This window comes from Sorex fumeus, unplaced genomic scaffold (assembly GCF_029834395.1).
Source record: "Sorex fumeus unplaced genomic scaffold, SorFum_2.1 ptg000115l, whole genome shotgun sequence".
NCBI classification, from domain to species: domain Eukaryota; kingdom Metazoa; phylum Chordata; class Mammalia; order Eulipotyphla; family Soricidae; genus Sorex; species Sorex fumeus.
Genome location: NW_026606172.1, coordinates 3,564,771 through 3,578,898, shown reverse-complemented (window position 1 = coordinate 3,578,898; position 14,128 = coordinate 3,564,771). Strand labels below are relative to the sequence as shown.

General features: G+C 34.5%; 1 protein-coding gene across 2 annotated transcripts in view; it reads left to right on the top strand.

The window, feature by feature from the left end:
* The first annotated feature begins 7,952 nt into the window (after window positions 1-7,952).
* EPHA3 (EPH receptor A3) overlaps window positions 7,953-14,128 on the top strand; it is a 398,195-nt gene continuing 392,019 nt past the window's right edge. For both annotated transcript variants that reach the window (XM_056135456.1, XM_056135454.1), the window contains exon 1: window positions 7,953-8,141. In XM_056135456.1, coding sequence (XP_055991431.1) covers window positions 8,054-8,141 — 88 coding nt within the window. In that variant the 5' untranslated portion in view covers window positions 7,953-8,053. The remainder of the gene's footprint in view (window positions 8,142-14,128) is intronic.

Here is a 14,128-nt window from a genome sequence, read left to right as displayed (position 1 = left end):
AAATAGAATAGAAAATTCATTTGAAATGATTAAATAAATAATACAGGCCAGTAGGTCAAAAATACTTACTAGACTAAACTTAGTAGATTTAGATAATAGAGCTCTGTATAGTATATATCCTTCTTGGCCATATACCTGCAAGAAGAATGGAATTTAGTGTGATATAGTATTTGACTGGTAGAGGGCACATCAAGTTCATGGAGCTAAGATATTTTCTATTGGATCATATAGTTTCCCACCAGATAATTCATGCTTAAATTTAAATATACCTATGCACATTTTACTAATTATTTAAGTCTATGTATTTTGAGGGCTGGAGCAATAGCACAGCGGGTAGGGCATTTGTCTTACAAGCGGCCAACATGGCTGATCCGAGTTTGATTCCTTCGCCCCTCTCAGAGAGCCTGGCAACCTACCTAGAGTATCTGGCCCACATGGCAAAGCCTGGCAAGCTACCCATGACGTATTCGATATGCCAAACACAGTAACAAGTGTCGCAATGGTGACGTTACTGGGCCTGCTCGAGCAAATCCATGTACAACGGGAGGACAGTGACAGTGATGTATTTTGAAACAATGCCATAAAAAAATCTCCAACCTGCAGATGATATCACCTATAAATTTGTTAGGAAGCTTTAATAAGTCAGTCTGTATCCTAGTACGCTCCCCAATCTTCCACATTCGAAAGACTGAGATTCTATATTCTAGAAAACACTACTGCTTAGAGCTATTCAATATCCCATGTATGTGTGCACAAGTGTAGATATGCATGTGAATGTATATATGTTCATAAAAATGTGTGATTATTTATCAGAAAATTTACTTTAAAAGACCTTGAAACAGATTTTATTTATATCAAAATGTATTCCTCTCCTACTTCCACTTCTCAAAATCCATACCCATATCTCCGAGTTTGAAATGTTTTTCTTAGATTTTAACATGAACTCTTAGATTGTTTTGATTTTGTCAGAGAAATATAAGACTCAGAAATAATGATAGTAGGTAAGATATTTTTAAATGAAAATATGCTTTAGAGTTAACTATAAAAGTGAGGGCAAGAAAATGTCTTAGGTAGCACTAGTTAATCACAACAAACGAATCACATTAATAACCTATTGTATTGCCTTTTGAATAAATTTATAACCATTTAGTTATAACATTGAGTTATATTTATAATTTATAGTTATATTTTTTAAGTTATATATATTACTTTTTGTATTGATTGAAGAAACTAGCAGATTTTATTCAGTGTTTAACATACATAAAATTCACTTATAGAACCTACTATAACTATTTCCAAAGGCAAATTTAATGAATTGCACTGAATAATGTTACTGTACTTCCAGAAGTTTTCTTGGATTATTCTATTTTTCACCCATAATACTTAGGTAGAAAGATTTCTTATAAATTTCCTCACAAGCTGGAGCGATAGCACAGCGGGTAGGGCGTTCGCCTTACAAACGGCCAACATGGCCGACCCGAGTTCGATTCCTCCGCCCCTCTCGGAGAGCCCGGCAAGCTACCGAGAGTATTCGATATGCCAGACACAGTAACAACAAAATCTCCAATGGAGACGTTACTGGGCCCGCTCGAGCAAATCGACGATCAACAGGAGGGCCTTTACCTTTTACCTTTTATTTTTTCTTCTACTTTCTTTGTGTAATGGCCAAACCTCTCAAATACTTCTACTTTTGCCCTTGACTTGTGACCATAAGGAATTCAGGAAAACTTAGTTTTCTCCAATTGCTAAAGTGATAGTTTATAAAGAGCTATGAAGCTCTAAACATATGATTCTCATACATTTTTTCCATTAACTCTAATAATCACTTTGTCTTCAATCTTCATATTAGTCTTATATGTCCCCTTCCTGAAGTTTACTTCTCTTGTGTCATCTTTGATATTTACTATTATCATTTTATTTTAAAAATTATACATATTTCATCTGACAATTGAATATACCATTTAATTCTAATTGTATTCTTAGTCTTCTTTTCTTCCAGTGAGTATGATATTTTCAGGTAATTTTATTGGATTAGCTATTAAACTGGGGCACGAGGGAGCCAGCATTGACCCGTGTTCCCCTAAGCATGGCTGAAGTGATGGCACAGCAAGTGGGGCGTTTGCATTGCATGTGGCCAACCCAGGTTCGATTCTTCCATCTCTCTCAGAAAGCCCAGCAAGCTACCGAGAGTATCCCACCCGCACGGCAGAGCTTAGCAAGCTCCCCGTGGCGTATTTAATATGCCAAACACAGTAACAACGGTCTCACAGTGGAGACGTTACTGGTGCCCACTCGAGCAAATTGATGAACAATGGGAGAACAGTGAGACAGTGCAGCTATTTAACATTAACCAATGATTGTTTAACTTGAAGTTTCTGCTCTGCCTTAATTTCTGGATGCATTGTTTTATTTTTAACTATGTCATTGACTATTCAAGCTAGTATCTTATTATGTACTAAATGAAGCTCCGTGTTTCCCCAACTTCTCGCCACCTCCCCAATTTACCTACTGCATTTTTCCATAAATGTATTTGATTCTTGTATCAAAAGTTTAATTTCATGAGAGAAAAATCATATAATATTTCCATTTCAAAAAATAATTTTATTAGACCTAACTTTTTCCTTTCTAGGCTTCTCTTCACCTCTGAACTTGTCTTTTTGAAAAAAGTAGTATGCTTATTCTTTCTTTTCCTCATTTTCATTTACTCCTTTATCAAAATCTTATCAGCTGTTTAGTGATTTCAATAACACAGCTATAAATAAAGTCCGAAATTATTCAGTTATCAAACCAAGTTTTTAATTAAGTGATATTTTATTGAATATTCTGTTCCATGCATTATTGACAAGGAGCAGTTTATAAAACATATTCAAAGTTTGGCTTCTAGACTTCAGGAACATGACCCAAAGTGCTAGAATATATGCTTTGCATGTAAAAAGCACGAGTTCTTTTCTCTGTACTTTCACAAGAACTTTCAAGTACCAATCCCAAACAACAAACTGGTAGTAGTAGCCAGTGGGGGGGGAGAGAGAGAGACAGAGAGAGACAGAGAGAGAGAGAGAGAGAGAGAGGAAGAGAGAGGAAGAGGGGAAAGAACAAAGGATAGCAAAAAACAATTTATTTCTAACACTCTAGTGTCTTCTAGTTCTTTATTTTCTCCTTCTTCCTACCTATTGCATATTGTGATATCCTATAACTCCATTCTTCCACAATAGATATTTCTACCAAAACTTGTTTATGTGGTTTAACACACTTATTTTATATACAATTTTAAAATAAAATCTATTTCCAAATAACAACTCTAGCAAAGTATTTTTCTCTTAGCAGTACATATAACTTTGGATTTCCTCAAATCATTTACCAAAATCCATCTAAAATAGAAATTTATGTAATGCCCATACCCTTTCTGATGCCTTAAATTTCTCTTGCATTTCTGATTGCATCTTCATTGAAACTAGAAATTCAAGCGTCTTCTAGAACCTTAATCATTTTCTTTCTCGTTGTCATGTATGTTAATCCTCTCTTTCCATTTATAGCTGTACTATTTGTAGCCTTGCCATTATCACACAGTGTAATATTCTCTGAATTCAATTTAAACAATTTATTTAATTAAAACTTTCTTTTAAAGTATTGCATGTTTTTAGTGTACCAAGTACTAGACTTCCATTTCATTTGAACTCTCGGAAATCTCAGATATTGTTTATGACACTTTTATCAGTTTGATAAAGATCTATTATTCTTATCTATCCCAATCTATTATTTCCTGAAATTTTGCTTGGAGCAGCAGGGGCAAGGAAGTTATTTTGGTTATTCTGGTTCATTATGATTCAAGAGCCCCACTTGTTTCAGTATAGATTTCGCTTCTCCTGTTGCAAAGGGTTCCTAATGATCTCTTAGCTTCTATAGTGGTACTGTTATTTATTACATATTGCTTTCTCTTAAAGATGCTGATGTCATTGTTCTAAGATTCAAAATGAATATGCTTCTTTGTTCCATATCATTCTCAAGTCCAAACTCTAAAATTTTTCTTGGAATTCTTTATAACCTCTGTCACTGTCCTCCCATTGTTCATCGATTTGCTCGAGCGGGCCCAGTAACGTCTCCATTGTGAGATTTTGTTGTTACTGTGTATGGCATATTGAATACATCACGGGGAGCTTGCCAGGCTTTGCTGTGCGGATGAGATACTCTCGGTAGCTTGCCGGACTCCCCGAGAGGGGCGGAGGTATCAAACTTGGGTCGGCCATGGGTTGGCTGCGTGTACAGCAAACACCCTACCCACTGTGCTATCGCTCCAGTCCTTTATAACTTCACTTTTTTTTGACTTTTTGGGTCACATCTGGTGATGCACAGGGATAACTCCTGGCTCATGCACTCAGGAATATTTCCTGGCGGTGCTCAGTGGACCATATGGGATGCTGGGAATCAAACCCGGGTTGGCTGTGTGCAAGGCAAATGCCCTACCTGCTATGCTATCACTCCAGACCCTATAACCTCACTTTTCTTCCACCTTCTTCCCTCTTTCCCACATCCTCTGACATCCAGTCAAAAGCTGGACTCATGGAATAAAGGTCATTTTTTCCAAATTCTAAACATTTATTTTTTCAAATTCTGTGATTAAAACACAATTTTTCAGATGCCTCTCTATTTTCATCTACAGATGATATACTTTAACCAATTATGACCTCGTTTCCCTCTGTACCATAAAAATGCAGTACCATGAATCTTTATCTAACATTGCCATATTTTCTCAGTGTGATTCTAAATACTTTTTATGGGTAGAAACAGGTATTATTTTTTATTTTACTCTCGACATGATTTGGAGCATATATGGTATTCACATTCTATTACATTTGAATCATTAAGTAAAGTAAATGTTGCAAATACCTCAATCATCTCTTTCCAACAACCAAGTTAAAGTTTTCCTTGTCAGCTATTGCTCTATTTCAAACATCTATTTTAATTTATTCTTGTATCAGGATTCTTTCTGTTATAAGGATTCTAGTTTAGTTCCTATTCACTGTGGTTTTAGTTTTTAAAATAACCTCAGATCTCTTTGCCTTGTCTATGAGTTCCATCCATCATATTCAGTGGTGATTCTCAAAAATTAGATTACATAAAATGAATAAATAAAATAACTAACTTGCCACATTGGCGGGCTCCTGAATCTCAATTTCAGAAATTCAGACTCAGCAAGCCTTGGGCAGAAGGAATGAAGAGACACTTTTAATAAGCATTACAGATACTTCAGTAGAAGATGATCTATATAACCGCAGACATTTCACTTTCAGTAAATTTTCTTCTTAAAACTCAGTTATGATCAAGTTTTTACTAGCTGAAATATATTTGATACAATTTATATAATATATTGTAAAATCATTGAAGTGTGTCAAAAAAACCTCTGCAGTTTTCCAATATACCTTTTGAAGAGCATCTTTTAGCACCATGACCCCACCATTCACCTTTTTTATTTTCCAGTCAGTTATGTGCTGGGCATATTCTCTGCTTGCTATATAACAGGATCTTAGATTTGCCTTCACTTGTAAAATAATAATTGCATTTATGTTGCATCTGCCTACCTGCCGTGCCTTCTAAACCATTCTCCTTCTAAAGACCTCCTACTCATCCTTCCAGCTGCAACTCAATTATGACTTTCTGTAGGAGACCTTTATGAATGAGTGCCCTCAGCTCTCTCCTCATTTTTTCCCTGGTAAAATCCATTGTTCCCTCTGTTTGTGTGGCATGACTCTTTCACATATCTCCAAAATGGCACTCAGATCATGGAAACTCAATAACTAGTCTGATGTCTCCTGACCCAGGGAGTCTATTGAAAGATTCTATACTGTTTACGTGATATCCTCAGATAGGAATTGCTTTTACTCACTTTGATGCAATTGTAGCTTCCTGCCAATGTGAGTGACTCTTTCCACAGTGACAAAGCCTTGAAGTACAAAAAAAGAAGGCATGTGAAGGAGCCAGTATATGCGTCTATTAGTGCATTTGGCCAGGTTTTCCAATATGTTTGTGAATTGTCATTTCCAAATAAGACTTTATTTTCTTTCAAGTCTCAGAAAAATCTTATCTAAACCCGGAACAATGGAACTTTGCTAGTGCAAAGACTGCTGTTGTTTTGGATGTTAAAGAATACCATAGTCACCACTATCTGTGTCCTCTGTACAGTGTCTGTCACTATTTTCAATCCTGACAGACTTGGCACTTGAAGAGAATTCTACAGCCTCCTGTGACATAATGTGGGAAGAAGAGATAGAAAGGATCAAGGCATATGTGGCAAAAAAGAATAGGGTCATTCTTTTCTCCAGCCTTTTTCTATCCAGCTCACCAACCCCATTCCTGCTGGAAAACTGTTCTCAGAAGTTGCTATTTTAAATTCATGAGAAAATTGTGCTCTCTCATTAGAAATGTAAGGTTTGTGGAATGAATATCCTATTAACAAGACTCTATCCTATTTAGATTCTATAACCTAGAGCTCTGAAATTGATCACTGCTCTTAAAGTTGTCACACTACCTTAACTGTCTGTAGTTGGGCTAGGAATGTAAGAGACTTGTCTTGTCTTTCGAACAGGCAATAGAATTGTGGGAGAATAGTAAAATCATCATCTTCAGGGGGCTTTTTAAAGGTAAGTGAGAATAGTTGTTAAAATGTAAATTACAAAATTATTTGGCTGGAAACGATTACAATGGTATTGTCCAACAAGGAAAAGGAATATAACAGAAACCACTTATGACCATTAAAGTAATTGAAAAAAAAATCCAGGAACACTCTTATTTAACCACTGGATTTGGACTGTTATAGAAGAACAGTATCCAGCTATTAGGAGTTAGGAAGTGACTGGAAAGTTGAATGGGGAGCAGTGAATCATGCATTGTTTATCACACAAGAAGCAGAGATCCTAAGGTTGCTGGATGCTGGGGGTGGGGGGGGGGGGCGTACTGATGTGTTGTCAGGCACTGGAGGTTTGATTTGTACCCTTCTTATTTATCACCCTGTCACAGACTAGAGATGAATGCTGACCAGCAACTATTGCTAGGGCTGGATTTGTTCACTTCTCCGGATACAGAAGGTTTAGAAAACCACCGTGCATCCTATTTGCACTTTCTCAGGGGCTAGAGAGCGGATACACAGGGCAGGGCAATTGCCTTGCACGCGACCAACCCGGTTCATTCTCTGGGGCTCATAAGGTCTCTGAGCACTGCCAGAAATGATTTCTGAGTTCAGAGCCAGAAGTAAGCCCTGAGTATCCCTAAAAGTGGCTCTCAAACTTAAAAAAAATGTAAAATATTGTTCTAAATAAGAAGAAATATTGATGCCAAAATATATATGAATGCACTGATGCCATTTGATGTGGAACTGAAGAGACTTTATCATCTGTGCTGTAAATTAGCGTGCTTCTTTCTACACCACAAAGGAGTCGTGAATAGTTATGATCACGTTGCATGCCTTAAAGGAATCATCCGAGTTTTCCTCGGAATTATACAGTCAGCCTGGTTTTCTTTTCAAGGAAAGGACCGCTTCCTTCAGAAACAAACATATCTCTGGCAATTTGGTTTCTTTTTCCCCGCTCCCTTACTGCCATATGGCACTGCTATCAGAGTTTCTGACTCCTTCTGGGAATTAGCCTAGGAGAGCATGTACAGCAAACAATAAAACAGCGGCTTTGCAAGGAAAATAATGAGGGGGCTGCTTTATTGTTCCCACCACTAACACATCAGAACTGCAAGATATCCTGCCCCGCTGGCGACGCCCCGCACCCTCGCCCCGTTCTGCTCCCACCGTGGCTTGCAGAGACGTCTGGGAACCGCCGCCTGCTGTCCTGTTCTTCTTCAGCGCTCGCTTCCGACGGCACTAGGACCCAGCAAAGTCCCCGAGAGAGGTTCGCGGAAAGGCAGCCAGACTCCTCCTTATCTCCAGTGTCAAACTTGACATCAGCCTGCGAGCGGAGCATGGTAACTTCTCCAGCAATCAGAGCGCTCCCCCTCACATCAGTGGCATGCTTCATGGAGATATGCTCCTCTCACTGCCCTCTACACCAGCAACATGGATTGTCACCTCTCCATCCTCCTCTGTCTCAGCTGTTCCTTTCTCAACTGCTTCGGGGAACTGATTCTCCAGCCTTCCAATGAAGGTAAGCCAGGTACCCGGGGAGCGCACTGCCCTGACCCGCGGGGCTGAAGCACTTCAAAGCACGTTTGCAAGGAACCTTTTCAGGTCCTGAAGGTGCTTAAGTGCAAGAGCCTCTTGCTTTGAAGGTAAATTAAAAATATGCTTTTATTTTCAGTTGCCTTCTTAAAACACTTCACTGGATCATCTGAGAACCTAAAATGTGTTTAATCTGATACCAATTCAAGCAATTCGCTTGTCTGCCCATTGAGAAGAGAAAGAAAGAAAAATCCTGCATTTTTACACCCCAAAATGTTAATGGGCAAACAGCCCTGGCAGTCTTTTATTTTCTGTTTTGACCATGTAGTACTGTGAGAAGTTGAAAAGAAAATTCAACACTCTTCGCCACCTACTTTAGTGTGTTTAAAGGTATTGACAGGTTGTTCCTACTTTGAATCCTGGCGTTTATGAATGGACTGAGGGAAATTAGTGCTTAGTGAAGTGGAGATATGTGTGTGCGTGTGTGTATTTATGTTGCAACTGCTATGTCGAAGTGATATGTATCCCACCAGGCGATGGTTTGCTCTATGGTACAGGTTCTAATGAGCAGCATATGCCACATTAACATAAGTAATATTTGCAGGAATTACAATAAGCTTAAGTTGGATTCTCTTTGTTTAAGAAGTTATTTACAAATAGTAGACTGTATTTAATGAATAGTGAATAATAAAAAGCTCCCGGGTAGGTATAGTATAGCAAATTAAGACAGAATGTTTAAATGCAGCAAATGACATTTCCTTGATGTTGGGTTATTTATTTTCCTCTCAATGGGCATTCATCTCTTTTCCATGAATGAAAATGCGAACCTAATATTGAGGACAATTGTACTTACTATGCGATTGTGTATTTTGTAAATTCATAAGCTTTTCCTGGTATATTTTTTGTTATTTAGTGTTAATGTTTTGTGAATATAATAAGTAAATCTATAAACAAACTTCTCTGAATAATTGTTTTTTTAGCATCACTTGCAACTTTGATTTCCTACTAGTCATTTTGAGTTTATAACAATATTGAATATTTTAGCAGTACTGAGATGTGCAAACACTCCATTCTATGTCACTTAAGTAGAATATATATTGGCAGGCTAACATTGTTTTATATATATATATGTATGTATATATACACATAAAACTTTTTAAAATGTCCAAACTCAAATTACTAGAAACATTTAGATAAAATATTTAAAAACTGCCTTTCATATTTGGTGACCTACTTTCTCTGCTAATAGAGGAGTTTTATTTCATTATTTCTTAGTGACTGCTTTTAGCAATTTGGCAGATTTCATTCAATTGTTCTGTCATTTTTAGGGGGCAAGTGGGGTGGGGCAGTACTGAAAATCCTAAACTATTAGATGGAAGAAAATAATCTTACCTACAAGTGACATTGCTTCACAAACCAAATTACAATGTTTATTAGAAAGTAATGGTCAAATCATTCTTCTTAGATGATAGGCAACACTAGACACCTGTATAATGAGTAGCATCAATAAATTGAAATAATAAAATCTTTATTTATTTGACAATATTAAAGTACTGACAACTAAAAATAGTTGTTATTCTCACCTTGCTCTGGTAAATTGTAATTTTCCAAATGGAATATTTACACACTCTTCAGATAACGGATTTTACTGAATTAATAATGCACAGATATGTAAATGAGAGTATTTGGGGGTTGAGAGGGGATGTGTCCTTTCAATAAATTGCAAAATGAGAATATCCTTTATACTTTTTTACAAATATAAAATTACTGAATGTTAAAATTAATTGAAATAGGAATGTTAAGTGTAAACTTTTATATATTTCAATATATGCTGCATAAATGTATATTACAGTCAGGTACATATTAACAATATGCATATATTAACAATATGCATATAAGAATGCAGGTAATTCTGGAAAATTTACATAACTGCATTTTATTTCCTTGAATAAAAGTTTATCTCCCCATTGTTCTTGGAGTTATTCTCTTAGAGCCTGTATAGTGAGTACATTTACCGACATTCTAAAGAAAAGCTTTGAAATAAAAATTTAAATAATTCTTTAAGTTTGTTGCTATTAACAAAGAATTATTTCTGGAAATGTATAGATTAAGTGTGAAGGAATAATGGTAAAGTTATTTTTGCTAATTTAGCTTAATATATACATTTTAGGAACTGAAATATAAAATACAAGGATGATTTTTTTATGTACTATACTCAAAATTCCATCAAAAAACTATAGAAAATTTACTAGTAAAATTTTCTAGACTTTATTCAGCAATCTATATGTATACAAGAACTCAGAGATCAAGACCAAGTTATTGAGTGTTTAGAAATAACATCAGTGTGTTTTTATTTGATATTCATAATCAACTATTAACATTAATATGATATGGATCCATAGCAAGAAAATAACTTTAAAAAGTTTAGATATCTAAACTTTTTAATATGCTACCAAGAAAATAGTGATACTTTCCACTAAAAGTTTCTTCAACTATAATAGATTATTCATAATTTTAATGATCACTTAAATCAAGAATTGACTTATGTATTGGAACAGAAACTTTATAAAAGCTATGCATATTTTTATAAAAGTATTACAAGTTTCTTCCATTTATGTGATACATGAAAAAAGACTCCCGATGGGAAATCAAATACTTTTTATGACAAAATTGGATAGACACACTATGTATTATTGGAAAAGTTTACTATTTGCCCCCTACTTATATTTTATATGGCTTATGATAAGGTGATTAGAAATGACTACAGAAATAGTTTCAAACTTAATATAAAGTGAAGTATCAACTATTATTACATCACTCTGTTTTAATACTGTATAAAATACTTTCTTGAAACCCTTCTGCATTGGAAATAGTTTGAATCAGAATGACTTTCTTCATCAATATTACTATACTACATTCTTTTTTTTATCAAAGTGTTCATAAATTTACCTTTATATAACATAAATACTGGAGATCAGTTTTCAAAACAAAAGGGAGTAATATTATGTATGCATGTGTATATACATATATATGTATAAAATATATATGTGTATAAAATATATATGTATAAAATACATATATATGTATATGTACATATATAAAATCAATTTTGAAAGACTTATTAAGGTGAATGGACATAAGTTCTATAAAATGTATCTCATTATACACAAATCTCTATAATACTAAGGGACTCTGTATGGTCATTTATAGTTTAAAATAGAGCTTGCAGATGAACACTGTATTCCTTTCCAGTATTAGACAAATGTTGGAGAAAATAAATATTTAAACACTGGATTATTGCCTTTTAAACTATTACTATGAATTGGCATCATTTTTCATGTGTAAAGACTAATCCATGAGTAAAAATACTTTGTCACTAAAAATTAATAGAGAACTAAGATGTCTTATCATTATTACAGAATGTTATTTTTGAGAGAGGATTTACATTTGCTTTTAAGAGCATTTCATCATGCTAGACTAAATAATTGAATTCATTATACATTTTTGTAATTTAATAGCTCTCCTAATAGCTAGCCCCTACCTCCATCCAACAGTTATAACTGTGCTATTTGCCTGGAGGTAGGAGAAACCTTAATTTCACTATTTTATAACCCACAACAGTTAACACTTGACCTAGGTCATTAACAGGATTATCAGCAAATTTGTTTAAGCTTTTACTGACAACCTGAATTGCTAGGATAATATTTTGATTGTGCCGGAAAGAAACTTCATGTAACCTTTCAAAATCTATCATGAAATTAATTCATTCTGAATTTATATATTCCTGAAAACAAATACTGATAATAATAATTCAGTGGAGAAACACCCACTTTGGTACCTCATTTTTCTTAATTGAACATTTCATCCCTCAGAACATTCTGTTATCTATTTGTGAATATTCATAAGTAAGCAGTCTAAAACTTTTTAAAATAATGCATATACTAATAATAATAGATGTATAAATATAAGCCACTTCATTGTATCAAAATATTTTATATCACTTTTGTTACAGTTGAAAACATCCATCATTGCTTTAAGACATAATCAGTTGCATATATTTATAGCAGAAACAACTGAAACTATATAAGGAAAACTACATGTAACATACCATTACCACATGTTATGCCCTGGTCGCATTTTATATACAGTTGTCTTTCTCATGAAAACTAAGAATTGGAAACTATTCTACAAAGCACTAAAATTAATGTAAAGTATTAAACAAAGCGTTGTATGCAGTCAGAACTTAAAGAACTTTAGCATTGTTAAAATGATTGAGAAAGTTACAGATAAAAATAAATAATTAAATACATTTCTGACTTGCTCCCTGCTTATATGAAGAAGTAGCTTCATCTTGTCTGTTAAACTAATTTTTGAATGGATTTAGAAAGATCCTTTATCTTTTTTGTACTGTTATCTACATTTTAATGTTCAAAATTTGCTTTGTTCTTAAGAGTCTCTCAACTTTTAATAGTTTCTTAGAATACTTTTCTTTATGACGTTCCCCAAATTGTTTCTGAAACTTTGTAAGTTTTCTGAAATAAAATATTTGCCATTTTTAAATATCAAATAATCAGTTACATATGCAAAGGGCTTTTTAAAAGCAAAACATATTTCCACAGTATATTTGATTTACTAACGTCAACGCAAATGGAAACAGTAAGAACAGTTCTTAAGAGTTACATTTTCCAAGTCATAAAATCTTCAAGAAAATATTAATAAAACTTTCCACAAATCATCAAAACTCGATAAGTTATTACAGACATTTAGTTACTAAGAAATCTGTGATGTGGGTTACCTTTGATTTTAGTCATTTCCCAATAATTTTGTTTGGCATAAATACTAGATCTAAGAGAAAATATGTATTTCTTGGATGAACAATAAGTTTTACAAATCATTTTATGTCAAGAACTCCAACTTTATTCATTTTCTTAATGTACACGTTTTTCCTTTAGAAACATTTAATAAAAACTGCTCTTTTAATTTCTATCTGATAAAGATTTAGAAAAACAGATGCAGGTGTTCCATTTTTTTTTGTTCTGTTTTCAGAGATCTGGATTTTATCACCAGGAGGGTCAATGCAGGGTTTTTACCAAGTGCACAAGTAGCTTTCCACAGATTTTTCAAATAAAACGTTGACTGCTGGTGTGAAATGTTCATTATGTTATTCATCCAAGTACACTGCAAACCAGAATTGGAAATGCATTTCTCCAAAAAAAAAAAAAAAACCCGAAAGCCTTCCATAATTCTTTCTTAATGATTTGAGAAATAAACTGAATGTTGAGACTTTTACAAAATGCGAAAGGATTTCAAGCCACAAATTAATTTAAGAAGACACTCTTCATAAGGTTCAGAATCTGGGCACACGTGGAGCCCCTTCATTTCACTTTCTTAGTCTGCTAGTTGCTCAGTATCAGGTAGTTCTTGGAACCTGGCAGGAGGTTTTCTCCTGAAAAATCCTGAATGTCAGCACAATTTACTTTACTCCTTTCAACTTTCTTTAAAAAAAAAAAAAAACGTAGTCTGTTGCAAAAAGAAAAAAAAATCTTTGCAAGAGAAAGAAAATAAAGAGTTGATCAAAAAGATGGAAAAGGACAGACATGCAATAAAGCTAATATTCATATATATAAACCATTACCTAATATATGTATACATACATATATCAATTTAAATATTTGGCCAATCAAATTTTATGAAATTCCTAAAACCCTACACACTTTAAAAGTGGGCGGTGAGGAAGTATTACAATTGTTTATTTCTTCTCTCCAAATACAAACTTTAGATTTTCGCCAGAAGAAAATATTTTATCTAGGAAAGTTTTAAGAGGGTAAGCCAAAGAATGCCTCCCCCTTTGGATGTCTGGGCGAGTGCATGTGGAGGATGGATGGAATCAAAACCAGTTCAGCAAATAAAGCCTCCAACTTGGAGTGATGTTATTAAACTAGAAGCTCTGAGTATGGGAACCCCTCCCTCTCT